Source organism: Anopheles funestus, chromosome 2RL, assembly GCF_943734845.2.
Source record: "Anopheles funestus chromosome 2RL, idAnoFuneDA-416_04, whole genome shotgun sequence".
Classification (NCBI taxonomy): domain Eukaryota; kingdom Metazoa; phylum Arthropoda; class Insecta; order Diptera; family Culicidae; genus Anopheles; species Anopheles funestus.
Window position 1 is genome coordinate 45,595,658 of NC_064598.1, and position 27,947 is coordinate 45,623,604.

At 44.4% G+C, this 27,947-nt stretch overlaps 6 protein-coding genes across 18 annotated transcripts in view; 2 read left to right on the forward strand and 4 right to left on the reverse strand.

The window, feature by feature from the left end:
* Nucleotides 1-4,186: 4,186 nt before the first annotated feature.
* Nucleotides 4,187-13,718, reverse strand: LOC125762386 (potassium channel subfamily K member 18). Of its 10 annotated transcripts, none has more exons than XR_007418218.1 (7): nt 12,886-13,718; nt 10,520-11,081; nt 10,195-10,441; nt 9,914-10,104; nt 8,637-8,778; nt 7,858-8,558; nt 4,187-6,984 (listed from the first exon to the last, which is right to left on the reverse strand). XR_007418218.1 is itself a non-coding variant. In XM_049424415.1 (6 exons), the coding sequence occupies exons 2-6, from the start codon at nt 10,827-10,829 to the stop codon at nt 7,919-7,921; spliced, it is 1,530 nt and encodes a 509-aa protein (XP_049280372.1). In that variant the 5' UTR covers nt 10,830-11,420; nt 12,391-12,856; the 3' UTR covers nt 4,187-7,918. The 10 variants fall into 10 exon arrangements, 1 of the variants encoding a protein (XP_049280372.1); XR_007418217.1 differs by having other exon boundaries at nt 10,520-11,117; XR_007418211.1 differs by having other exon boundaries at nt 10,520-11,420.
* Nucleotides 13,719-14,297: 579 nt separating this feature from the next.
* LOC125762392 (pyruvate dehydrogenase E1 component subunit alpha, mitochondrial-like) lies at nt 14,298-16,164 on the forward strand. Its single transcript, XM_049424424.1, has 6 exons — nt 14,298-14,448; nt 14,552-14,620; nt 14,764-15,328; nt 15,408-15,585; nt 15,660-15,804; nt 15,884-16,164. The coding sequence occupies exons 1-6, from the start codon at nt 14,398-14,400 to the stop codon at nt 16,067-16,069; spliced, it is 1,194 nt and encodes a 397-aa protein (XP_049280381.1). The 5' UTR covers nt 14,298-14,397; the 3' UTR covers nt 16,070-16,164.
* Nucleotides 16,165-16,195: 31 nt separating this feature from the next.
* On the reverse strand, nt 16,196-19,712 carry LOC125762382 (PHD finger protein 12). 2 transcript variants are annotated; one of them, XM_049424408.1, is made up of 6 exons: nt 19,465-19,712; nt 18,492-19,352; nt 17,858-18,407; nt 16,948-17,582; nt 16,545-16,867; nt 16,196-16,472 (listed from the first exon to the last, which is right to left on the reverse strand). In XM_049424408.1, exons 1-6 carry the CDS (start codon nt 19,531-19,533, stop codon nt 16,268-16,270), a joined length of 2,643 nt encoding a protein of 880 aa, XP_049280365.1. In that variant the 5' UTR covers nt 19,534-19,712; the 3' UTR covers nt 16,196-16,267. The 2 variants fall into 2 exon arrangements, with proteins under 2 accessions (XP_049280365.1, XP_049280364.1); XM_049424407.1 differs by having other exon boundaries at nt 17,729-18,407; nt 19,465-19,710.
* A 222-nt stretch (nt 19,713-19,934) lies between these two features.
* Nucleotides 19,935-22,693, forward strand: LOC125762396 (ras-related protein Rab-35-like). The gene is made up of 4 exons (XM_049424431.1): nt 19,935-20,368; nt 21,096-21,270; nt 21,373-21,497; nt 21,564-22,693. Exons 1-4 carry the CDS (start codon nt 20,317-20,319, stop codon nt 21,818-21,820), a joined length of 609 nt encoding a protein of 202 aa, XP_049280388.1. The 5' UTR covers nt 19,935-20,316; the 3' UTR covers nt 21,821-22,693.
* LOC125762398 (delta-like protein C) lies at nt 22,355-24,151 on the reverse strand. Its single transcript, XM_049424433.1, has 4 exons — nt 23,700-24,151; nt 23,191-23,245; nt 22,897-23,120; nt 22,355-22,812 (listed from the first exon to the last, which is right to left on the reverse strand). The coding sequence occupies exons 1-4, from the start codon at nt 23,700-23,702 to the stop codon at nt 22,735-22,737; spliced, it is 360 nt and encodes a 119-aa protein (XP_049280390.1). The 5' UTR covers nt 23,703-24,151; the 3' UTR covers nt 22,355-22,734.
* A 173-nt stretch (nt 24,152-24,324) lies between these two features.
* The window catches only part of LOC125762387 (neurogenic locus notch homolog protein 1-like), a 169,927-nt gene continuing 166,304 nt past the window's right edge, over nt 24,325-27,947 (reverse strand). For all 3 annotated transcript variants that reach the window (XM_049424417.1, XM_049424416.1, XM_049424418.1), the window contains exons 3-8: nt 27,195-27,421; nt 27,014-27,095; nt 25,685-25,776; nt 25,094-25,615; nt 24,925-25,015; nt 24,325-24,862 (exon numbers count right to left, since the gene is read on the reverse strand). In XM_049424417.1, coding sequence (XP_049280374.1) covers nt 24,723-24,862; nt 24,925-25,015; nt 25,094-25,615; nt 25,685-25,776; nt 27,014-27,095; nt 27,195-27,421 — 1,154 coding nt within the window. In that variant the 3' untranslated portion in view covers nt 24,325-24,722. The remainder of the gene's footprint in view (nt 24,863-24,924; nt 25,016-25,093; nt 25,616-25,684; nt 25,777-27,013; nt 27,096-27,194; nt 27,422-27,947) is intronic.

The following is a 27,947-nucleotide window of genomic DNA, read 5'->3' on the forward strand; positions in this document are numbered from 1 at the left end:
ACAAATGGGAAGGTGTGCACCATCGTTCACCCTCTTTAGCGAACCGCACCATGCGCCTCCTTTGCGTGTCGCGCCGGGACGCGATCATCCATTGGTTGCCGGCCCGCGCGATCGACCCACTCGCTTGGACTTGTTTTTATTTCCTTTGTCGCTACCCTTCCAACCCCTTGCCACCTTCCGTGGCGGTGTGATTTGCTCTGTCGGAATCGGATCAACACCGAGGAAGACCGATTAAGGGGGAACCGTCCGATATGTGCGTCCATTAGCCCATCCAGTTGGACGGGCAATGTTGTCACTTTCTCTTCTTTAGCCGTGGTGCGGTAGAGTTTGATGGCAGTGCAACCGAACCAGAAGCGTACAGTCGCAAAAAGGTTAAGAGTAAAGCTAAACAAAAGGGAGAGAAAAACAAACAAACCCTCGGACGGCGTTTGCGATCGGAGGGAGACCTCAATGCGATGATCGATGCGAACCGTTACACGTTCTGATCGTGTATCGCAAATGATGTGCTAGATGCATATAGGGCTCCTGATTGATTGCAATGTGCAGTTGGAATATGGAATATTTTTGTTTTTTAAATAATTAAATTATATCGAATGAAACAAATTTTCTTCGCGAATTAAACAAGTGTGAGTAGACACGGAAACGATGGTCTAACGAGCCGAACCAGTTTCCTGTGAATTGGTCAACCTTTCCCGTAGCTCCACTCAAGATCGTGTTCGACTTTTGGCATTTAAATGTTTTTTTAATGAATGCAAACAATACACCAAAGCTTCGACGTAAAATTAATGCCATTCTCCATTTGATAACGTGCAAACAAACATGCTGGTTAGGTGTGTGTGCGATCGTTGACCTTTTGTGGCGATGATCGCATTATTCAATACGATCATATGTTTGCAGAGTGAAGCAGTCGGTCGAATGGTGCAGTGGTAGTCAAAAAACTAGTTTGATTATCACGTACAAAATGGGCAAAAGCATTTGAATAGATGCATCTTGGCAAACATTGATGCCTGCAGCAGCGGTACGACGAATCACGTCTTTCGCTTCTCTCTTTTCTCGATGGCATTGAACTTGAAAATGGGAAGGTTCAAAGATGATTGCATGCCTTCACAACCTCACACGCATACATAGCCTGCTGGGATCATGGGATCGATCGGTTTCCTGCAAAGCAGCCAGATGATTGATCATGATCGAGCGATCTTCGCTGAACCAATTCACCTGACACGCATGGTAAATTGTTCGCATGCAGATATTTAAACCGATGAACCGATACGAATGGAAAGAAAATGGAATATATGTGATAAATGTGCAGCAAAGAAAATATTGCCAAAGGGAAGGCCTTTCCGTTCCTTCGGTGTGAGTTGAGTGAAGTGTGAGAAAATGCATTCAGCACGTGAATAAACAAATGGCAAAAACAAATCAACAACTCGCAAAGAGGGCACACCATCTTTGTTCAACGAATAGTGACAAAAGCAAAGGAAAATTAACACACGTATGCTAATTTTAGTGTGTACTGTATTAAGTAAACAGGACAACAGTTTCTAAACATTATGATCGGTATGCAACGGTTGTGCAGCTTCCATTAATGTGTGAAGCGTGTTAAGGGCAATTTAAATGCACTTTCATAATAATGAAAAATCCCACAATTGAACGTAAATTTCACCTTGCTAAATATAGCTTTACACCCACCCCTAATGGCATGCTGCAATCCAGTTTTGGCTGTCACTCTTTAACGCCTACGGTTTGGTTTTGTGCACCATTCGTAAAATTCTTTTCACGCGCAAACCAGTTTTTCTTAATGAAATGCCATGTGTTTGTGTGATGGAAGAAATGGCGATGCGCAATATTTTGGCCCCGATTAAGGCTGTTACGGTGCGCCGTGAGAAAACGAGAAGAAACCGCCGTTGACGGTATCTTCAAAGGGATGAGGAACAAAAACACATTTAGTTAAAATGGTTTTGTTAATATTTGTTGAAAAACATAACTTTTATATTAGCAATATTTAATGATTATGGTTTTGTTTCTAAGGGAGTTACCAGAGATCTTGTTGGAATCAACCTGCCATGATTTGGGATCACGACCAAACGAGATGGTGATCTTCTGCAGCCTAAATGGGACAGACTTCAGATTTTTGGGATCACGGATTTACCTACTCACGTTCTCAGGCTCACACGGATTTATTCGCGAACATCCGGAACACATCAGGCCAGCTGCAGCTTCGATGAAGATTGATTCCAAGATCATTGGTGTAGCAAACGCCGATCCACTGGGCCATTTTTTTATTTTATTTTTTATTGTCGAGTAGTTTTATTTAATTTCTATTACAGAATCAAACCACTCTCTCCTGACCCCTACCTCTTCTGCCTCGCTAGAGGTCCCTTGAGGGGGGATTATATGCCTTGTCTGGCAGTCTCCGTTGTCTGGCAGGCCTTCCTTGTAAGCCTTGTTGAGGCTTCTGCCACAGCAGCCTCTTCGGCGGCATCTAGACCACCCCGTAACTCGCCTACCGCTAGTGCCCCCTCAGATATTGGACGGTCGAACTCCGTCACCACATTATTCATTTCCACAGACCGAAGCCGTTCCGATTGTCGCCGTCTACGCGGTCGCTATCCTACCGGCCGCTGCTCACGTGCCCGCTGTTGATGTCTTACGACCTCCTCGGCGTGCTCTGCCGCTCTCTGTGCCGCCAAGTTGGTCCGCTCGTCGTCCCAGACCCCTGCAGTTGGACCGTGATCCGTTTAGCGGCTTCGCAGTAGATGTTGCTCACGCCATAGGTGTTGCTGAAGCATCTCCGGTCGAACCGGGTCCGGCCCAACGTCGTGCAACAGCTCCTGGCGAACTGCAGCAAAGTGCGGACACTCAAAGAGCACATGCTCCGCATTTTCGGGAGCGCCGAAGCACCACTGGCAGTCCGGGGACAACGTGAACCCCTTGCCAAACAGGTACTCGCGGAAAAATCCACTAGGCCATGAATCCGACTGATTGTGTCGATGCTTATTCTGCTTTGTAAGTAACTAATATATAGTACAACCCGCACGGTTACCACTGCTCAGTCGGATATTGGTTCCAATAGGATACATAGCAAAAAGACGAAAATCTCTTTGTTTACCCGCAGGAATTTGGGTGCCTCCCTTAGTTTTATTGCAGAATGCAGCGCGTACCCGTATGCTCCAACGCGACACCCGGCAGATCGTGGAAAACTATACAAGATTGAGAAGGCAGCAGACCCGATCTTCCAGCAGCTATCCCAGTCGGGGGAAACTCGTAAGTCCTACAGCGGCGTATTGAATGCGGCACGAGGCGGTGAAAGTGTTACTTCGTCAGACACCTGGACAATGGAGCAGATGCAGGAGAGACCGAACCGGGTGCAGGAAGCAGAAGAGAGCAGTACCATGTCAGCCAGCAGGATGCTGACGAAGTGCCCCCGCCATCCTTGGATGAAGTCATCAGTTCCACCAAACAGCTGAAATGCAACAAGTCAACTAGCAACGATGGTCTGGTGTCCGACCTGTTCAAGATGGGCCCGGAGAGGCTTGCGGCCATTATGCATCTGTTGATCGTGAGCATTTGACACCAGCCATTTCTTTTTTTGCTACCTTGGTATGATCGTAACTTCGGACATCAGCATGAGCAGCAAAATCCGAAGCTGCTCTGTTCTGGGAAACCGGGCCTACTACGGACTCCCCAAACTCATGCGATCCAGAAGACTCCAGCAACACACGCATGATACGTTCGGCAGTCCTTTATGGGTAAGAGTCCTGGACTATGATAAAGCGAGGACACCAATGCAGTCGCCACTTTCGAGCGGCCGGTGCTAAGAACTATCTTTGGCGGTGTGTACGAGCAGGGCGTGTGGAAAAGGAGAGCGAACCTCGAGCTAGCAGAGCTGTTCGGCGGTGCAAATATACTAACGGGTATCAAAGCCGGAAGAATACGATAGCTGGGGCACATGAGGACGATGCCGGACTCTCGACCCAGAGCAGACCAAGAAGAAAAACAGCTGTATTGCTTATAACTATATGTGGCTTAATCTAGGATACAAAAATACATTGATTGGGAAATATTTTCTTCTCCGAACCGCGGAAGGGATTTCTAATCCTGTGTGAAATCGGGTTTATAAGTAACTGAAATAAAACGATATTATTTTAAAGAAAAAAAATATATAAGAGAATATTTGCTACAGTATATGTTAGTGTACGTATATACTTTTTATTACATCAACGATCAGCATCGATAAAAGGACGATGAACGGTTCATCCTGGTGAATGGACATGCATGATGCTTGAGGAAGTCCCATTAGTGCACCAGTTTCATCTTCAACGAATGTAATTATGCACTTACTTATGTTATGTAGTGAACGGGGAGGATTGTATGTGACTGCCAGGTTTACAGGAGATTACATTCCTTCGTTTGTTCGCGTTTCGTTTTCGTTTCAAATCCATCCATTCCTACGATTGCATCTTTCTTATTGCGATAACACTACACCGAAACTGTTTATTATTATGTATCACATCGTGTTAAAAGATGTCAGTGTGACTTCCAATCGTTTCTTTACTCCGCACGAGAGGATCAATTCGGTTCGGCATTTGTTCGTGGGGAAATTCAACGCAAACATTACGATCATCCACTGCAACCGCCTGCCAATCGAATGGGTGGCAAACTATCTGAATGTAAGTTTGAATCATACTTTCATCGCGCAGTGCATCACTTTCATTTACACTTTTAATAATACACGCAACGATACTGGTTATCGGTAGTCTCATGAAGCACAACTGGTTTTTGGTGTACAAAAATTTTACACGAACTTCGGTAACTACGAGTACGGCTTTCCGTCAATTTGTTTATCTTTTGAGACTGAACGCAACGGACAGTTTACTCGAATCATAATGCTCTACCTTCAATCGCCACACTTTTCGCTTAGGCTTCGGGGATGAGTAAAAGCAATAGTATACAACTTCATAAAAAATGTCACACTTCATCATTATCTGCTCGTTCGGTAACTTAGCTGCCTTTGTCACTGGCTGTTCCGGTATGTTTAACGGTTAAGAAAAAGTTTGGAGAGCTTTTTTGCTACAGTTTGTATGTTGAAGATATTGCACCCGGGGTGGGGATTTGGGTTTCTGTTTTCTGGGAGCAACTACTGTAGAAAGAGAAATATATTCCATTATCATACAATAGAGTTCAATTACATATTTGCACGAAAATGTATATAATGGTTTACTAGACGACTTAGTCACGTCTCCTCGACACGTTATGCATGGAACAGGTCCGCTCAATTCTTTTTTCCAATCCTGTTGTGCATATGCAATAAGTACGATAAATTCCTTCGTGTGTATTTTTATCCACTCTTCTTTCTTGTTTTTCCTCAAATATTCAAATACATTTATCTTTCATGTTTTGCGTAACGGAATGTAATGAGCACTATTCGGATACCGAATATGTGAATTTTGTGATTATTTTGTTTAACGATATCGTATCGTTACTGATCATCCCATTGTAAAGTATTTGTTTATCTCTTGAACAAGATTTCCGCTTCCATCAGATTTAGTTAAAAGTAAATAATACAATTTGCTCAAGAAAAAAATGTATTGGCCTAGGTACGTAATGTAAACGATACCAAACAGGATTAAAAAATTTGTTCAAAACATTGTTCTCGCTACGACAAAATGATTGATCTCCTTTTTGCACACATTTTCTGCGTGCGGCAGGTGATTTGTTTTTTCATTATCTATTGGGGTTCCTTTCGTACAATGGGCATGAGACAAACGCTATTGCTCAATTTCTCGTGACGTTTACTTCTATTCTATCCTTGCATTTTTCTTGTTCGCTTTTATCTAAGTAGATGTAGTGATATACTATGTACGTTACAGGCGTGTAAGTTAAGTTTCTTCGGTATTATCTAGCTTTACGTAATGTACTTTTCGTTATCTATGCATATGTTTAGTACTCGTGAACATAATCGTGATCCCCACTCGCATAGTGAATAGCAATGATTTTCAATGTTAATATTATAGGATAATTCATTAAAAAACAAAAAACAAACACTATATAATGCTCTGTACTATGTTTCAAAACAACATTAAATGTTTTTGTGGTGTTTTGGTATATTTCATATTGCCACAAAACTGTACGACATAACTCGAAACCCTCTTGCAATACATGGTAATGAAATAAGAGTGTTGAAATCATTGACTATACAACACCTGAAATGTGGAAAATGTGTTTTAAAATATTAGCTTGCTGAAGTTGCTAACGGCTGTATTATATGTACATTCAGCTTGATGGTGAAATTCTCAAGAGTATTCATCAAGACATTCTTTACTATCTTTCCGCTTATCATATCGACTGAACATTAGTATCATGAACTTGTGTCGAGGTCACGTTATCTATGTTTCGACATATCTAAACAAAAGTTGCTTTTTTTATTTACCTAAGATGTAACCTATGTAACCACAATGCCGCTATAATTGATCCACCTCAACAGTACGATTAAGTTAAGAAATGATTCAACAATTGATTGATTTAGTGTACGCGTGTCTCACCACGGAGACACTACCTGTATCATTATGCCGGAAGAGAAAGCACGGCGATGGTGCCCATTTATTCAAAGCTTTGTTTCGTCTTACATAGCAGGGCATTCCTCCGACTCGTGTTCCGATTCCTCTGGGAGCGTGTACACGCTGGTATTCAGATTTGATGACATCATCGATCCGATCCCACCAACGCCGCCCATTGCAAGTCCATGTGGCGAAGCAGTTTGCTCCCCTGCCGGATGCATCATTGTCTGACCGCCTGGGACAACGTCTGACAGGGATGGGCCACGGTCCAACAGCTCCGATGACAGGCCCGGACTGGGACCGTTCGGTGCCATCGTTACAATTGGTATGAGCTCATGGCCGACCGTATGATGTACCGAATGGCAATCGTGCTGCATATGCAGCTGCCCCAAATCCGGTTCCTGTGCGAAAATTACTGACGTTGGTGTACCTGAAGAAAAACAAAGCAGAAAAAGTAAAACAAGATATGATTAGGAGACAAAGATATATATCGCCGAACGATACTACCCCCTTCCGGGCAATTTAATTTAGATCGCCTGCCGGTTTGCATATATCCTACACACAATTGGAGAGATTCAACCCCTATCGTGGGAACTCAACTCAGTGGAAAGATAAGCCGATAATTTAATTATCAGCTTCAACTTCCATCGTGCAAGCGGTGCGATGTAGAACGGTGTCTGCAGGTAAGCTACAAAGTCACACTATTGTGCTCCTTCTAAACGGTTCTTGATTGTAGCTTGATCAAATTAGAATCCATTTTCAATTTTCGCTCTCTCTCTCCCTCGCTTTCCTCACGACTATAATTCCTGCACGATTTTCATTCCTGCCTTGCAAAGGCAATACAAGACATTTCTCAGAAATGAACGTTCCACAAAAGTAGTAGTATCGATTGTAATTCAATTAGAGGTATTTCTTACACCCATTCCACTTCGTTTGATCTATTTGTCTGCATCCTATTTCGGTACGGGTTGACATCGTTTTTGACACCCTTGGTGTGTGAAATACCTCAGACTAAAGTAGTTCCTCCTGCTGTATAGCAAGTTTAAAGAAATGCTCTTCATAATTCCATTCAGGGATGATTGGGTACTCATCTCATAAAGACAAGTTTGGTATATCGTTGTAAAGAAGGCATGACCCTATTAGTCAAACTTAACAAAATTCTTGGAATGTAAGGAGGTTATTGAACAGTTTTAAAAGAAAGAATTTTAACACCTATAAAAAAAGCATCACGCCATAGATAAAATTTCACAAAATTCTTGGAATGTAAGAAACTTGTTTATAGCTTTAAAACATGACCACTTACCGGTAATAAGGGTTTCCTCGGTGGGATTCCGTTGGTACAGATTGGTATTCTTCTCGTACCGTCATGATGCGAGAAACCGGCGATGCTCGTTGTGATTCTTGATCTCCTTCTGCATCTCCACCATGTGCCGCAACCGGTGCAAAATTTCGTCGTGCAGCACGTTAAAGCACATGGCGGTCAGTGCCATACCGGCCATGATGTATCCCGAGCAGAACCACGTGGTTGCGGTCGATTCGCGACGTGTTCCAGGTGCTAACGCACCAAACCCTATCGTGGACAGTGCCATAAAGCAAAAGTACACACCGTCCGACAGAGGTAACGATTCGAGGCGGAACAGTGTCAGTGCACCGACGACGATGTAGATCGACATCATCGCCACGCACAGCAGTATCGGTGCCAGTATGCTGAGACCATGCATTGATGCCCGTGACTCACTGTCACTGCTGCCAGCCGCTGAGTCTAGGTCCGGTGTGGTTATTGCCGGGCCCAACATGGTAAGCTGTTTCTCCGGTGAGCTTACACTGGTTTGTAGCGATCCCGACCGCACGTAGTACGGTTCCTGTCCGGATAAGGCGAGATGCTGTTGCTGCTGCATTTCCATCTGTTGACGCTTCCGCTTCATACGCTTTTCTTTCTCCTCCATTCGTTTTTCATCGTAACAACAGTAGCCACAGTTGGAGCACAGGCAGCAACAAAGAACTCTGTAGCAAATAGGAAAAGGCGCGAAGTCATGGAAGTTTATTTAGCCATTTATCGGCAGTCTATTCATTTGATCTCACCTAGAAAACACTCCGCGAGCAACTTTCGCCAGCATACCACCAGTGCTGGAAAGGTAGACCAATGTCAACGGTATCCCCAGCACCGCGTAGGCCAAAGTTATCATCCGTCCAAGAACGGTCCGTGGTGCTACACTGCCATAACCTAAAAAACAAATTGAAGGATAAATAAGAGAAACCGAAACCATCATGCACCAGTCATAAACCATTAGTCTTCTCCCGAATACATCATCCTGCAATCAGAAACTCTGCTAATGGAAGACTTCTCCCAAACGTCCCCAATATCTTCAGGCACTTCGCCCAACCACTGTTCGTGTGAAAAGATACTCTTCGTAAAACGTGACCAAGCGAAAAGACACGTGGCGGTTTTTGGGTAGTTAAAGACTTCGGCCTTAAAGCGAGGGTGTTAAGGGGGAACGGGCAAGAAGTGGACCGATCCACGTCATAAATGCAGCAGTACAATATTTTGCGAAATGGAATCATAAAGCTAAAAACAGGGATCAATGGATTGGGAGCCAAACGCGAAGACCTCGCAAGTCTTCCAAAACTGCTACTTTAAGCTTTAGTACAATTCCATCGTCTGGACCGGCATTAAATCCGAGGCAGTAACTTCGGACATCGGTTCGGTTAATATTTCGTAACCGTTTTTTTTTTTTTGGAGGCACTTCGTTGGTAAAAAGGTATCCTTTTTCTTCCATTCCACCCTGTCTGGCCATGGTTTTTGGAGCGGATGTTAATGTAAAATGTGGAAAAAAGTAGCAGGGAAACACCATCGTGCTCCGCTAACCGATCGTGGTACCTACTTCTTCGGGTGTTTCGTTAATTGCTTTTATCACTTTACTCAATGTGCCGTAAATGGCCATTAATCGCCGCACCTACCGCGGTAGGAAGGATGCGTCTTTAGCCGGGGGCAGTAAGTGTGTAGGTTGGCTGGTGAATTGTCGTAACCTTCGTGCCGGATCGGAAATAGCGGGAAACACTTACGCTACCGGCAGAAGGTGAAGTTCGTGCGAAAGTTTAAATGACTTTCCCTACCACTGTTGTCGTTGTTCAGTCGATTTGCCTCGAGCACACGAAACGGATTTTGTAAATTGTTTTTGCCGACAGTGACATATTTGCCATCGAAAAGGGTTAGATAGTTTAGCGAAAATTTAAATTCGATCAGGAATGACGTTTGATGGTTAATCAGTTATCAATTACATTCTTCTTCTTATATAAATGGGGTTTCTTCTGTTTCATTTTAGTCAAAAGAAATTTATGATTCTCAGATAAACACTCACCAATAGTCGTCAAAATGGTCAAAGAATATAGGAATGCACGAGCAAACGTCCAGTTGTTATCCTGCGAGTGACCCGGATCGTGAACACCTCCACTCGTGACCGCATGTTGCATATTGTTGATTTGTGTCATCTCCTCCAGAAGCCTATTTACAAACTGCTCCTGGAACCGTGCAATCTCCATCGATGCCAAACTATTTGAGGAGCCCGGAAAGAAAAACAGTCATCACAGTTAAGGAACAACTATCTCTCAAGGGGGAACGCTCAATTTCCCAAACGCTTACCGTGTCCAATTTTCTCGATAAAGTATATTCAACGATACCGTAATGTCCCAGATGTTTTCTACCGTTTTCTGGCGTGCCTCAACCGCTTCGAGTAAAATTAGCTGCGGAAAGGTAAGGTTTGCCGTATCATGCCGACCGTGATGATTGTTGCTAAGTGGCTGTTGCTTCTGGTGCCGGTTAGTTGACGCTAGCGTACGCTGTTGCATCTGCGAAGCGCCTCCTTCGATTGCAAGGAAAATGAACGAACCTGGAAGTAGTGTAAATGCATACGTACAAAGTGTAAACTTCCGGCCATACATTGCGGACGGTCCGTAGTAGACTTTACCAAGCAGTGTGTACGCCAGCAGTAGCGTGCAGACGCCAATGTTTGTCAGTAGTGCAGCCCAGAAGGTGGAACTACCACGGCTCGAACAGCAGGAACAGCACCGGGACTTGGCCGTACCGTCCTTGCTATGAATCGTGGTGCTGTGCTTGGTCATCGTCGTGTGTGTGGCACCCTTTAGCACGGTGCTGGTTTCGCTGGTGCAGTGGACCGCCTTGACGCCCTTCATGGTCGCGGACTTCATCAGCGGTGCGTACGTGTCGTAACGATAGTGATCGTGACTGTCCTTCTCGTGCATGGTTCCTACGCTCATCGTTTGCTCATAGTGAACTGCAGTTTTGGAACTGTTGCAGGGATATTCGCTTGCTTTAAATTACCGCGACGGGTGATTGATCACTTGCCGTAGTGTTTCTTCCTCTATTTATATATTAAACGTTTCACAGATACACTTTTTTCCACAGATTCACCTTACTTCAATCTCGTAATTTATCAGTCTTTAATTACTCTATCGCCACCAGCAATTGATGAAAACTCCACCAAACTAGCAAAACTTTCATGCAACCCTCTTGGGGCGGGCGGGAGAAAAAGATTGCTGCTGAAACTGTCAAACACGATCAAAAGCAATGTTGACTAGATTTTCATTCCACTCACACTTTTTTACACCTTTTCCCTATCCTCTCTTCAGAGACACACGCACAAGCCCCCGTTCTACCCAATCCAGAATTCGATTGCCGTTTGCTACTGTGCAAAACTTTCCACCATTTCCACTGATCACCACTCCCTGCCTTCGGCACAACCGTCCATCCTCAAGATGATGCTCCCGGTTTGTCAAATTATTTTACCACACATTTATCAATCCAACTGCACGCACACATTATTCACGCTGCATTGTGCTGCGCTCGAGCTAAGTGGGAGGAATGAAAGAATATACACACACACACACACACAAGCTAGAACACAAAATTAATCACATCGCAAATCCAGGACAGCTGGGATAAGAGGATGAAAGGATGGGGCACATCAAGTACGCGGGATGCTCTCGCATTTCGGCGATTCGGTTGTGGGGATATTATGAGAAGAGATTTGCAGCTTTACTTCACTACTGTATAGAGATGCGCCAATAACTGTGTGTGTCTGTATGTGTCTGTGTTTAGTATCCTTTATTATATTTTTTTTTCGTTCAAGTTAAATGTTTGTTGGATCTTCTCCCAAAAATAGATCCCAATTTTGTCCGGTTTTTCAACGATAATCACACTCACTTGAGGATGAGTAGTTTCATTATTTCACCGCAAAATGTAAAACCCTTCCATTGCGATCCCTTCCCCGTTTAGGGATTAGTATAACTAAACGAATCACTAATTCCACCCTTACGTTGTTACCACCAAGGGATAATGGCAAAGCGTTCACAACGTACTTTCTAGGACTTTCCACTATCGTAGCTTAAAGCGCTCCGGAACGATTCCACGCTTAGCTTGCGGGTCGATACGTTTCCATCCACCAATTCGATAACACTGTAATACTTTACCAAGTGACCTCCTTCATTCGATTCCCTTTATTCCCTCTCCAAAAAATTACAATTCTCCGCAGGGCAAATGTCACCTTCGTCGCATTCGCCGTTTTGCTTAATTTTCATTCCCCCGTTTAAAGCACCCCAACCGCGTGACGCACAAGCACTACACACTTTTCAAAACTGAACTACCTTTGCCACGGAACGGTCCCCCTTCCCAGTACCGTTGTGACGTTGCTTCCCCGAACCGTTCCTAATAAATGCCAATCAGCTCGGGTCGACGCGTTCGGGACAGGGATTCGCATCATTAGGGCATGGTAAATTTGCTAATAAACCATAAAAATAAAAATAAAAAAAAAACACAAACCTTACCACCAGCGGGCTCATTTGGGGCCACTTCGTCTCGACTTACTGACGGGAAGATTTATTTATTTTCTCTCGTCCTAAGCATTCTTCACTTCATCCACTTCATACACACATACAGACACGCACGGGTACCATCAACGAAGGGACACCGTGTTGGTTGTCCGTCACAGTTGCCGACTCGAAACACTGCACACAAACACACTCGGCACAATAACAAAGCACAATTTTTAGTGTGCTTGCACCAAACGAATTTCCTCTCGAGTGAAGGAGCAAAAAACCAAAAAATTGGTCTAGTTGGCCGTACAACAATTCGCACCGCATAAAAGCTCACCACTCCGTGTCAGGTAGCTCGGGGAAGCTTCTCTATGCTGTCGCTGTATCACTGGGATGGCCGTGCATGTGTCACTTCACCAGACCTCCATTCCGTTGCACACACACACACACATCCTACCCACTGTGGACCCACCGTTTCGACCAAGGGTAAGAAATTTTATACCTCAACTTCTATTCACTCCCTTGATGCTGAAGATGCTGTGCTGGAATCCACGGTACCACTACCTACCGACGACATACCGAAACGTTTACGTAGTGCATGGTTGCCGAACCACCCTGTGCACACCCAGAGCAGAGAGCATTCCGAATGGTGCGAAAATTGTGCGCCTGCTCCACGCAAAAAAACACATACAGAGAGAGAGAGTACAACGCATAGCATTAAAACAGAGCGCCAACCATCGGAAAGAAAAAAAAATGCCCGTTATGCGACTGATACACGAAAGCTTTCAACTGTACGGTACTTACTGTCAAGAAGTGTTGCTCTCCCGCTAGCAGCTAATCCTTTACGGGTGCCATCCTTCGGCACATGCTTTATGGTTTGTATTTTGGTTTTTAATGTGGAATTCTTCTCTATTGCGTTTTGTTTTATTACTGCACAAGTACGACAATGCATTTTGCTTTCTTTCCAAAACGTCCCAAAACGGAATCTTTCGACAGACATAACACTGTTTTTATAGCTCGGATTGTACGAACCCAATTTTATGTTTACGAAATTACATGGTTTCATTTTAATTTGCTGCTTTTGTTGTAAGTTGGCAGTGCAACATTCCGTTTCTTGCAAATGAACATTTACTGAGAGAGGCTTGTGTTTCATAAATAATTTAATCATAATCAAACGGCGACCGAACAGAGGTAGCCACGTGTTAGACGTGGCTTGCGCGTGAAAGACCAGGCTTCTCCATCGTATTTATGACATTCGCTTATATCGATTAGAATCATTTAACTACTCATGAAAAAAACTTCAAATATGAAAAAGAATAGTTTTCTTAAATCCAAGCTATTTTTAAACACATTTCTTATTAATTAGCTAAAACCAAACAATTATAAATGAAACTTTTTTTAAGTTTTAATTTTTTGATACTTGTATTTTTTAAAATTTTGAACGAATAATTACTTTATTTTAATTTCTTTTTTTTTACTTTTTAAAATTTAATTAAAATAAATTTCAATTGTCAATTCAATTTGTCAATCGCTTTGTTCCGTATAATCAGTTAATCACCTTTATCAGTTATCTTATTTTTAATATTTAGAAGAGAAAAAAACACACGCACACAGTAATCACATTCTTCAAAGTGATTAATAAAATTGTTTCCCTTCATCACAAAAACACATCCGAGCCGTAAACGTGCTGTGGTTTTATTCAATCCCACCAACACTACCACAGAGCCGTTGCATCGGATGCAATTTATGCACACACACACAAACACGCACACGCACACGGCTCTCGAGAACCCGGTGATGTATTGCACTTCGCGAATGCACACTATTTTTGCTCACCCTAAACTAAACCGCGCTGCGTTCGAGTGTGTGCATACACATATGTGTGCAGATTGCATTGCAGTACGGTGCTGCCAGATAGAAACGCTCTATAGTCGTCACCGCGGCAACGTACCGCGCAGTAGTGTTGCAACGGTTGCTTCGATCCGATCGCTCACAGAAAATATCACACAAGAAGATGATCAAAACAGGAATGGGATCACTAGTGCCGCGTATTCTTCGGCAACAGGTAAAAACCCTTTACCACGGTTGTATGGCTAGTATGGCGGGCGGGTAATGCAATCAATAGTTATTGAACTGAAGTTGCAATCTCCTATCTGTTCTCCCTCCAGACGGCGGTGGCCCCAAGCACGGTCGTGTCGGTGAAAAATTATGCAACCGAGGCAACGTTCGAGACAAAGGTAAAGAACTAAAGTGCACCGTGCGGGATTGCATTTGTTGACCTTGAGAAAGTTGGTGCCGTATTTTTTTTTTGTTACTCTATCAAACGCTTTGTATCCTTCTTGATTTTTTTGATTAATTGAAAACAATTCTTTCTCAACAGCCCTTCAAGCTACACAATCTTAAGGAAGGCCCACCAACGTCCTGCAAGGTGACAAAGGATGAGGCAGTAAAATATTACCGGCAAATGCAAACCATTCGACGGTTGGAAACGTCCGCCGGTAATCTGTACAAGGAGAAGCTGGTTCGTGGCTTCTGCCATCTGTACTCTGGCCAGGAGGCGTGTGCCGTCGGTATGAAAGGTGCAATGCGCCCCCAGGATAATATTATATCTGCCTATCGTGTGCACGGTTGGACGTACCTGATGGGTGTACCACCCCTGGGCGTTCTGTCCGAGCTGACCGGCAAGCAGGGTGGTTGTGCCCGAGGCAAAGGTGGCTCGATGCACATGTACGCACCAAACTTTTACGGTGGCAACGGAATTGTTGGAGCACAGGTTCCACTCGGTGCCGGCGTTGCCTTAGCCTGCAAGTACAAGGGAAACGGTGGCATGTGTCTGGCATTGTACGGTGACGGTGCCGCTAATCAGGGTCAGATTTTCGAAGCCTACAATATGGCCCATCTGTGGAAGTTGCCGTGTATTTTTGTGTGCGAAAACAACGGTTACGGTGAGGAAAGATTTCGTAAAAAAAACAATGTTTTGCTACTGGTAAAACTTACCGTGACTGTTACTTCATTATCCACTAGGAATGGGCACCAGTGCTGAGCGTGGTTCGTGCAACGTTAATTATTATCAGCGTGGAGACGTCCTGCCGGGAATTTGGGTCGATGGTATGGATGTCATTGCGGTGCGCCTCGCTACCGAATTCGCCATTAATCACGTGCTTAACGTTGGCCCGGTTGTAATGGAGGTGTACACTTATCGGTAAGAAAGGAATCTTAAAGGAAAACGACACTTTAACATAACACCCTTCTCGTGTTGATCGTCGGTTGATCTAGCTATTCGGGACACTCCATGTCCGATCCGGGCACGAGCTACCGGACGCGTGAAGAGGTTCAAGAGGTGCGTCAAACGCGCGATCCCATCTCCTCCTTTAAGGACAAAATTCTCGCTGCCGGTTTAGTGACAGCAGATGAGCTGAAGGTACCTGGTGAACTCGTCGCTGTTCGTATTTGCTCACTTTACTAAATTATATAATTCGCGTTCCACAACGCGTTTCCAGGCAATGGACAACGAGATTAAGAAGGAGGTAGATGAAGCAACGAAAAAAGCGAAAGCCGATTCGGAAATTGGTCTACCCGAACTATCGACTGATGTGTACTCGCAAAATCTGGAAGGCGATATTCGTGGATGTCATCCCAGTTCTTGGCTCAAGCACGGTACCCTGAAGCGTGCCGTTAATCTGTAATGCACCGTGATCCATCAGTTTTTAGTTAATCCCACCTATCAAGTGACCTTCTAACATGGGAAGCAACTAAATACATTTTAGTCTTACATCTACAATTCGGTTTCGTCCACACAGCAGCCGAAAGGGTTGGAGCATTTACGTTCAATTTTATTCAGCAATCTCAAAGTTCAAAGCGATTATAATGCGGCGATTATAACTTTAATCGCTATCACTATCCCGGTAAGAATCCTCAAACTCATCCTGTCCATCATCGTAATCAACGATTGTGAATACGAACGCGTGGCAACCGAAGCGTATCAATGCACCGTGGTACAGTATGGCACTGCCCTCCCATCCGCACGCACGCGTCGGTATTCGCCGTTCCGATGAACATTTGCACAGCGGTAGTGTACGATCGGCCATGCTGGTTTATACAAAAAAGGTAAACATTTATACGATGCAACAAACGATTATGGTTCTGCCGATCTCAACTTACCATGTGGAAGCATAAAACTCTTTCGCCGTTAATTGTGCATTTGTTTGGCGAACCTTTTCGAGTATACTTTGCACGTCCTGTTTTGCTTGAGTTCGGGAATCACATTTCGTACCGGACCCTAGCGTTCCTGTACTAAATTCCTGCCCGTCATTTATTGCTTTTTTGCCCTCTGCTAGCAAATCCAACACCGATGCGGTGCCATGTTGAGTTGGCGATTCGTACGAGCATCCTGTTGAATGATCGCCAAAATCGCAGGCATAAAGATGCCCATTCACTTCCGTACCAAACTCGGAGTAGTTTATTAGCTCGAACATTTGCGTCACCTAGTAGAGAAAGAACGCAGGAAAAGGAGAGCATCATTTACTAACGTGATCAAACGATAAAGTGATGTTGCGCGTAATACCTCATCGTAAAATATGATCGCATGTCGGCTGGATGTGCAGCAACAATCGCCATACTTGGCCAGCGTTACATCGTTGCCCGGCCCGGAACCGATCGTAAATGAGCGGTACGACATACAAATCGCGTCGGATGCATCCACTTTTTCAAACGAAAAATATCCCTCCTGATCCAAGTTGACCCAGGTCAGGGCGGCTCGTACACGAATTTGCTGATGCTGTGCTTGGTTCACTATGCGGCTCGTTAACTCGGTCAGGGCATCCTTCTTGGACGAGGTAGTAACGGTTGCATCGGATACATCCTGTTTGATCGGTGGCTTTTTCGTTTTTCCGCTTTCCGGTCCATTTTGTGCTTTTCCTAAATCGTGATCTTTCATGTTTGTGTTGTTGCCACCATTGGCGGTAGTGAATTCACGCGCTATCCGCTCTATATCTTCCTTTGTGAGCAGCTCGCTAGGCAGTGGCATCTTTTTTAGATCATCGCTCTGACACATCTGTTCTATTGCTTCTTTCTGTGCCGTTGTACCGTTAGATGTGGAGCTAACCAAACACTCGGGATGATCCGCTATAAGCTGCTGCATTCGTTGTACCGCCAACAGCCGTATCAGCGAAGGTTCCAGATTGTCCAACTCGCGCATCACTTGAAAAAAAGACAGTTACTTAATAATTGCTAAATACGTGAAAAGGTAGTTACGTACGATTGCAATCCAACAGAACAGAACTACACAACCACGCTTACACTACTAGCTACGTACATTCATTACGCTAAAGCATATGCAACCTTACCCAGATCATTTTGATTTTTTGGTGCATTTTCTTTTCTCTCACAAATTTTATCTTTGAACCCGAGTTTCATGTCTCGTACATGCAGTGCACTAACATCCTTTTTAAGGTTCGATTCGAGTGAATTGGTACCTTCATTAGTGTCAGCATCGCTCTGCACTCCATTTGCTTCTATGCTCTTACTTTCCGCCTTAGTTTCTTCTGTCTTGCCATTGCATTCTATAACGGTCGCTTCTGCATTTGCACCCTTTTCATCTATCGTTTCTGCATCCTCATCATCACTTCCGTCCTCGGCTGTGCTCATCTTTTCGTAGCCCATTCGCTCGTCCGCCTCTACGAAGGCTTGCAGCTCGCGTTCGACAATTTGTAGCAGCGTCTCGTCATCATAACGGACCGGTTGTACATGCATGAAGTGCATGGAAGGGTTCACTTGACGCGAACGCAGGAACGTACTAAGCGAAGGTAGCAGCGGCGCACGATTTCGATAGTGATACTCAATCGACGGTGGTACCATAATTTTGGTTCGCGGCCGAATCTTTTGTCTCAAACGAAAGGGAGGATTTTTACGGTGCACTTTGCGTAGAAACTCCGTTTTCACTGTTTCGTGATCGATATCGTTGTTAAATTGGTTCCACAATCGTATGCGTTCTGTTGCCGACACAGTGTTGACCATTTTTGCGTCCTGCGATGTTAATAATAGACAAATGCAAGCAATTTAATAATATTATTCCTTTGAAAATACGACGGCAGAGCAAACACTACTTACAACAAATTGTTCCACATGATTTGGACACATCCACATCGTTGTGGGCATTGCCGTAAGTGGTGGATCGAGACAGTCCTGATGGAACACCAGCTCACAATAATCGCAAGCAACCAGTGGCGCTTTGCGACAAGACTGTCCACAGGTGTGACACGTTTTTGCAGGCAGTGGCACCAGCCCCTGACTATCCAGCTCGTGCATTTTCTTCATTTTGGCCCGTTTACCGAGCCCATCCGACTTTTCCGTTCCCGGAAACGGAAAGCACATTTCCATATCCGATGGCAGCTCGAACTGTTTGGGATTCAGTAACCGAGCCGCACGTATTAGCTGGTCGAACGGTGTATTCATTTTACAGTCGTCCCAGCTTCTATCCGCATGCGGTTCAACCTGTTCCAACTCCGTGACCAACGAACTAGTCGAACCAAGTGCAATGGCTTCCGATAGTGGTGTGGTTGGTTCACTGTAACCTGCTAGTGAATCATTATTGTCACTATCGTGCGAATGCTTTCCGCCGGAGCTGCTCGAATTGTAGCTTTTATGCGATAGGCTACGAACACGTAAGCGTAGCTTTCCGCCTGTGCCGAGGGTTTCGTCTATACTCTCGGATTTGCATTTACAGGTATGGCAGACCCACGTACCGTACGGTATTTCTTCTTCCGAAAGCGGTGGATCGTGGCACCCGAGATGGAAGGAGGAAGGGCATCGATCGCAACAAAGCAACGCACCACCTTCTTTACACGAATCGCACGTATCATTATTGTGACCCCGTCCCGGCTTCCTGTAATATGGATGGTTACTCCGCTTTTGATGATTTCGTCCCAACGAATCAATCGATTCCGGTGGCTTGATGAGTGCCTGAATAAGCTGCAATAAGATACAGAACAAATGCCACATTATCGCCCTCGCACTTTTACACTTTTATCTAATGAATTTTGCGCCTAATCTTTGCACTAATGTATGAGCAGATTTTACTTACCGGCATCAAGCCACCTGCGGCCACCATATCGTCCGGTTGAGCACGCTGTTTGCCTATTTTGGCATTCATTATTCGGCGATTAATGGTCTTGGTCAACAATTAGAAGATGCTCAGATTGAAGCCACTTCCCGCACGAAGCAAGCACCACTTTGTTTGTGAAGCACTGACAGAGTATCGTGCATATGTTTACCTTGGCGTTAACAACACCGTGCCTAGTGGTTGCATTTGGCAGGACATTCCGTTGGTATCCATCGTTAAAAAAATGTTTTTATTTACATAATCGAGCTGAAACGCTTTTAGTATCTATTTTTGCCCATTTTTTTTTTCTAAAATATAGGTAAAATCATATAAAAAGGCGATTTCATGGTTGTTTTGCCGATATCAACAATGGACACCTTTTTCCAGCCGCTTTTACCAACCTCGGCTGTCAGAGAAAAAGGTTTGACACAACGCGTAAATCGCTATTGTGAATCGGTACGTGTGTGTGTGTGTGTGTAGGGCAAGGAATCATAATTGTGACAAAATTGTCTTATGATGTGATTGCTGTCTCGCTGTTTTTTTGTGTTCCCTGCTCGTAAAATCCGTTTTTCTTGTGTTTTCCTTTCGTTTCGCCGCAATCCGGTGTATCTGTGCGTGCGCTATTCGCGACCTGCAGTAACTCGCATCCCGGATGATATGTTTTCTGTTGTGTTCGGTTGTTGCTGATCGATAGAAAACACCGATTAGCTGGTGTGTGGTTTGTCGGAGCACAGGGCAAGAGAAGGAACCGGAAAGGAACCGTTCCCAGCATACATAGGGGGTGCGAGGTTGTGCGTGTCTCTGTAGAAGCGCAGTTAAGGAAGTGATCCGATAATGGCCCGCGAGTATGATCATTTGTTTAAATTGCTTATTATTGGCGACAGCGGTAAGTGCACCTGGGTAGTGACCGTTTAGAGTGTATGCGGAAAGGGAAAGGGGATTCGATAGGCGAGAATGTTGTCAGATGATGTTGCCGCTTAACCACCCCCTCAAGCAGATCTAGTCTTCTTAGCAAGAAAGAGTTTGCATTGTCTTCTTCGATCATCATAAACAAAGAAAGCTTTCTGCGAGGTGTTTTTTTTTTGCCTGAACGTGCATAAACCGTAGTTCTTCCCGTGCGTTTCATACAAAGTCTTCAATCAGAGACACATTAGCTCGTGTTCTAAGTGGTCCACATCTTGGCCAGGGCGGTGACTAACCGAGTCGAGAATTATGCATGTGTTTGTGAGTGTATTTATGCGAACTACAGTTTGGGCCAATGCTTATCAGCAATTGTTGGGTGTATTATTTATTTATATGCTGCCCTGCTGCTGCTATGCTTCTGTTTGTTTTCTTCTTTCATGCTTAATCCAATTTAGTTGCCAAATTTAGCTAGTCCTCCGTTACCATCTCAGCTGATAAAAAATGCTGCGTATTGTGATAAAACATTGTTACAATTTGTTATCATCGCGCAAAGCACATAAACATTTTTAAGGGCTGATCGTGTTGCTCAACGGTCATATGTCCAGTTAGTCAGTTTACATGTCCTTGTCATAATTCTAGAACAACAAACATGTTGCCCTGTTCATGGCTTATTTTCTAATTCGTTCTGCAAATCTTTTCATTCGCTTTAGGCGTCGGCAAATCTTCGCTGCTGATACGGTTCTCCGACAATACATTCTCCGGAAGCTATATCACCACCATTGGGGTGGATTTCAAGATACGCACAGTTGTGATTAATGGCGAACGGGTAAAGCTGCAAATCTGGGACACGGCCGGACAGGAACGGTTTAGAACGATCACCAATACGTAAGTGAACGATCGCAGATTGCGCGGTTATGGAACGTTTTAACTGGAGCGTTACAATTGATGCAAACCCTTTTCTTGCCTTATCATACGCACCGCTTGCAGCTACTATCGGGGTACACACGGCGTTATCGTGGTGTACGACGTGACCAATGGTGAATCGTTCGGAAACGTGAAACGTTGGCTGCAGGAGATCGAATCTAACTGTGACATAGTCAATAAAGTACTAGGTAAGGGGTAGTACACTCCATGCACAGGATACGGAGTGCATTTACCATATTCTTTTCATATTTCAGTTGGCAACAAAAATGATGATCCAACGCGCAAGGTAGTTACCACGGAGGATGCGGAACGTTTCGCCAACCAGATGGAGATCAAGCTGTTCGAAACATCCGCCAAAGATAACATCAACGTGGAGGAGATGTTCCTCGCCATCACCGAACAGGTGCTGAGGCACAAGAAACAAACGCAGAAACAACAGCAATCGGAAACGAACAACGATACGGTACAGCTTAAAAAGGGTACTCACAAAAAGAAAAACAAATGTTGCTAATAATCCGATCGCTGGTTGGGAGGCGTTTTTTTTTCGGCTTATTTGCGCTGTGGCACTTCATCGTGATCATGCGGCAGAAGTAGTGTGGTCGTTTGCCAATTTTGTGTTTGTTTCTTTTCGTTTCTGTAACATAATCACTGCGGCTATCGCCTCAACAATTACTTTCGTACAAGTAAGGAAGCGTGCGAGCGAGTGCAGTTTGTGCTTTTATCGTAAGTGTGCGTACTACGCAAAGAGCTAGCAAATGCTTTAGGACCGGTTCCAAATTTTTAAAAACACACTCAACGGTGTGAACGACTCGGTATGGAAGGATGCCTACCGGTTGCGATAAACATGATATTGATTGGCCTCGATAGTATTGAACGAAAGAGACTGGAGAAAAGCTACATAGCCTGTGCGCTCTCATCGAGCGCATCGGCACATTATGCGCCACGAGCTAACTATAGAACCAAAAGCGCACCATTCCACAAGTGTGGCCCGAGTTATTGTCGGATGTGGGTTATCTGTGGGTCATTTTGTTTTTTCCTCGTAGTAGTAGAAGTACCTCGAGTCTTGCGCCAAACAAATTGAAAACTCCCATTGCCCATCTCCACGTATCCCACCATTAGCCACAACCAGCTGCCGCAAACCAGAATACCCAAGAAACAACACTTCTCAACGTTCTTTCCAACAACCTATAAGCGTAATAAGTGTAACGGTAATAATAATAACTATTATTATGATAATTGTAAAATGCTTCTTTATGATTTTCTTGATTATACATATATTTAATGAACAGCCGAGCCGCGATCGCACCCGCGATGAAACAAATCAAAGCTTAACGAAAAATTGTATAAAAATGGAAACTAAACGAACAGAAAACAACACTAGAAACCATTTCTTTTGTACGTGGGTTTAATTTTTCAAACGAATTTTTACAACGGATCACACCGCTCGAAGGGACTGCCAGTGAAACCTTCCGGGCAGTAACAAACCGGAATGTGATGTTTAGTCTATTTGCAGCAAAAGAAAAGAAAACCATTCGCATTAATACATCGATATCACATTACCAAAAACAAACACAATGCTGATCTTACCGTGCATGCCGCATTTAGACCGCAGCTACAACCACACGGATCAACACATTTGCCCTTGCGGCATCCCTGGAACTCGGTACAATCGCCGTCGGTCACGCATTCCGGCCGTATGCATTTTTTGAAGGGATCACCCAAATAACCGAACGGGCACGAACAGACCGGAATACCGGCCGTGTTTAATCGGCACGATGCCTCTATGCCGCACGGATTGTCGGGACATTGTGCTGCGGAAATAGTAGGTTTGCGGACATGAGCGAAAAAAAAACTTCTTCAATCGCAAACGGAATTACTCACCGTCGCTGTGACTAATAGTTGCCGCCAGCGCGATACAAACGATTGCCAATTTGAACTGGAAGCCGATAAAAAAATTGAATCAATAAGACTGTTTATATATCGGTTGAGATTTCTTATCAATATTCTAATAATTATAGCATTGAATTCGCGAAGCACTTATTGATTTAATTGAAAAGTTAAGTAATACAACTTAGTAACAGATTTACTGCGAGTATTAGTAATTGGCACATTACAACAACCTGAACGGTTTTCAACTGATTTGTTAAACATGCTGCCACTATAGCATTACGGAAATTATTGAAGCCAATATGCAATGACGATTTCAGTAGAAAAAGTATGTTCAAATCCGCTTTTCTATTACTATTCTTTTCTATACTTTAGCACTATTTGCCATCATAAACAAAGGGCAAAAACTTTTGCTCAGTCCATTAGTAAACTTATATTAAAACAGTATATAACTTTGCACGATCCTTCACACAATCCTCACTTCGCAGCAACCACTAACGTACCATAGTTCCACAGTTCAACTTAACCAGGATTTGTAACGAAAATCTCTGCCGAACCCGTCTAGTTGCTGTAAGTGGCAACAGTCTACTGATTACAGTATACGCATCGTGAATCTATATTAAACCTACCACATCCCTAATGCACTTGAACCGCAGGTAAATCGTTTTCTCACGGAACTGTGCGTGCTCATCAGTGGCAATTGTTAAGTGGCGTGCGTAATGAAACAGATTAACTAATTGATGTAAGCCTGGAACCCCTGAAATGCCCTCGGGAGGGGCGAAAAACTACCTTCCACGCGAGGGAAGACAATTCGTTGACCTGCTGCAATATAGAATATAGGCTGAAAGTGTGTTCCCGTTTGTTAAAATATTCAAATCCAAACGGATAGTTTTACGCACAACATTCAGAGATATTTGCTAAATGAAACACGTGATTGTTTGCGGCAAAGTGATAGCGATCGCGACAATGTTAACGGATGCGTATATTGGAGTGGTGAATAATTCGGAATTCATCGTACCCAGTATCGGTGATAGGTAGATCATGGGAATCCATTGTTTGTTCTATTTTCATTGTACATGAATTACCAATTCGGTACAAGCGAAATGAATTATTATATTTTACTTGAAATTTTATTTAAAAATTGGAGTTTATTTCATTTTAAGCGTGTGAAATTTAACAAAAAAAACTCGAAGAAATTTTAAATTGTACTTTCGCTGTACATTCTGTTTGAATTACATTTTCAAAACACTTCACACATTTCTGTTATGTTCACAAATTTGTTACCGTGATCGTTCGCTTATCGGTTCGCTATCGGTAGTTAAAACTATTCACAACAGTTAAGCTAACAGGTGAAGAAAGCAGCGTAAAGGTGAAAATTCAATAAGTTAAGGTTGGAGCTGGCGATCGGTTCGTTTCAACGACTAGTTGAGGCGTCCTGCTTCCGGCTTCTTGCACTGAACGTGAAACATTTTAATGGTTTAAGATGTACAGTACGGGGGTTGTACTCGGATTGACCAACTGGCACGTTAGGGTACTGCATTGCGCTTCTTGTTATAACGGGCAACCGGATAGTTACGCGCGGTACGGCACGATACGAGCGCATCACCCTGTGTTCCCGCTGGACAGGTACAGACGGCAAGATGGCGCTTCGCCTGACACTGTGCACCTGTAACGGGTAAACGATCGTTAAATACTTTGAGTTCCACTACGAGAATACGTCCAACATACCAACACCACACTGTCCAATGCAAGGATCCACACACTGGTACGCAATGCAAGCCTTGTGATCGGAACATTCTCCATCATTTTGGCATTCACCCTACGAAGAAAAGATCACCAAATTAGTCTTCTTCTTCCGCATACAAATACTCTCATCGATCACTCTCCAATCACTTACACGAACACAGCTGGTCAGTGCATTCCCGGTATAACCGGCCGGACAGGTGCATACAGGCCGTTCCTGGTTGCTTCGATCGTACCCGGGCGTACAGACAGCATTCGTACCACACGGATTCGGACTGCACAGATCTTCCTTCGTGAATGGACGACAGCTGATAAACGGATCGCCAGTCATATCACGCGGACAACTGCAGACCGGCGTCAAACCGCGCAGATTACAGTCGGCATTTACACCGCACGCACCTTCGCATGGATTTTTGCAAATACCGTAGATACATGCCGGTCGACCAGCTGGACAATCCCGATCGCCAAAACATTCCGGCCGACACTCACTGAACGGGCTACCAATATACCCTTTCGGGCATTCGCAGACTGCCCGATGGTTCGTCACCCGGGCACAGGTTGCACCTTTGCCACACTGATTACATCCGTTGACGCACTTGAACTGGCTACAGTGCTGATTGGAGCTACATTCTACATCCGATTCACACTCGTGCCGACAGCCGGACAGTGGAGAGCCCTAGGAATGGAGATAGAACCGAAGGGCGATTAACAAGCTGCAAGAAAAACAACGTTACGAAGTACTTACAATATATCCAGGCAAACAGGAACAGGTCGGAACACCGTTGATCACGTCACACTTGGTGTTTGATCCGCAGGGACTTGGACGGCATAGTTCCTCTAAAAAAAAAAAGCAGCATTAAAAACAAAAACGAAAAGAGTCGTTCAGCTCTCTCTGTTGAATCAAAGACACGATCAGACGAATGGCGCCACCCATGGTTGACCATCAAAGGTATAATTACTCGCAGCAATGCGCGGGAAAAGAATAATTACCGACATAATTCAGCTTACCCGTAGCTACAGTTCCACCGTAATGTCCATGTTCGAATCCTTATTTGGACACGAGAAACCTTCAAACCCAGATTGTTTGCAGATGTGTTCACATGAAAATGCTCCCTCAACTCGACTGTTTAGTATCTTCAAATCATACGCGCGGTTTCTTGGATGCGTAGGACGCGTACGAGAAATATTCATATTCTTCCCAACAATATGCTATTGTGCTGGAGGTTGTACAATTTGATAGGTCGATTGTTAAATCGCACGAATATCCGGGAGTAGATCGCCCACGTATATGAAGTGCCAACTTTAAAACAGATCTTTACGAAAAAAAAACCAAACAGATCATCCAAAAATGAACGATCGTTTTGCTCTCGACATATGTATTGAACCAATAAAAGCTTCCCAAGAAAAAAATCAAACCTCTATTCTTTTTTGGGATGGAGTTTAAAGATATACAAAATATCGACATCATCCAAAGTGGTCAACAATTTAAGCTCTTTTCAAATCTTCGTAAAGTCAATATAGAAGCAACCATTTCCTAGATGGCCCACCAATGCGAAATTCTCATCAGTCATTCATCGCTCCATCGCTTTTATCGGAGGCGAGATAGCTTCATCACACGTTGCCACCTACACTTATACCAGCGTTACCATCCCGTGCGTTGTGTTGATTAAGTGCTCCGTAGCCGCCTCCGGCTGGTAAACATTTTTGTTTCCGTGGCGTTCATTGTAAGCGTACGGGTAATCGAGCACAAACAAACATTGTGTTCCATACGCTAGTTCAAAGTCAAGGCAAGCCAGTTCTACACATGGCGCGTACATACCAGCGAAAACACCCGGACACACGCGCCCCGGCGTAGGTGTGGCATGCCAGAGAACAAAAACCACCATAAGCGTAGATGCGAAACGTGTCGATTAATGTAGATCATCGCACCAGTCGAAGTCGTAACAATCACGCACCTAAACGATCCGAGGGTTCTGATCGTATAGTATCACCCAGTACCTGGAAAGAGCTCTATTCGCACAACCACTTCCGGACAGAAGCGTTTTGGGACGTGGGAAGCGCCATGTCTACTTACCGGGGTCCTGCAAACGGCAGCTGCTGAAGGGATCACCGGTTCTGCCACGGGGGCAGCTACACACCGGCACGTGGTTGCGTACCTGCAAAAGATTCGACCACACAGCAAAAGGAATTCAAAGCCACACTAGCTCAGTACATTGCTCCGTCGTAGTACGCATTACTACTTACGCGCTACTTACCTCACAGTTGGCATTGATTCCGCATACGCCCGCACACGGATTGACGCAGTTCCCGTTACGGCAGGCCTGATCACCACGGCATTCCGAATGATCAAGACATTCGGCCCGTCGGCATTGGACGAGCGGATTGCCACTGTAACCGGCGGGGCAGGAACAAACCGGACGTCCACCGGCCGTCTCCTGACACATGGCACCTACACCACACGGACTGCGCAAACATCCTTGCCCTATAAGGTGTGGCAGAACGATCGGTTTGGCAGGGAAGAAAAGAGGAGGACCACACTATTATACAATCGCTTCTGGTGCATCACGATCGTGTACTACTTCAGCGGTTGGTACTACTTCTACTGAGATGAAAAGTACGCCTCACAAAAAATGTCCCATCACTTTCCCTGGCAGTTTGTGGTGCGTTTTTGGTGTGTCAGTAAACATTAGGTAACGAAGTGAACTTAAATGGTCGTAGGAGTGAGAAACCTGCTGTCCGTATTATACTGCCTGCGCCTAACAACGATTTCCGACGAGTTCAACTACAAAATTACTAATAAAGATTTAGTAAGCCAAAAGGTGCGTTTGCCATTCTATTGTTCAGCAGCTGTTAGAAAATCGCGATCGTGTAAAGGAGAAGGTGTCAGTTGCGCAACATGCTTTGTTTTGAAAAGTTACATTTAAGATCACGGCGAGATCTCGTGTCCTAGATTCGATCGGAGCTTGGTGTCCTTTTGGATTATCTCCAAACCAGTGGGGGTTTTGCTA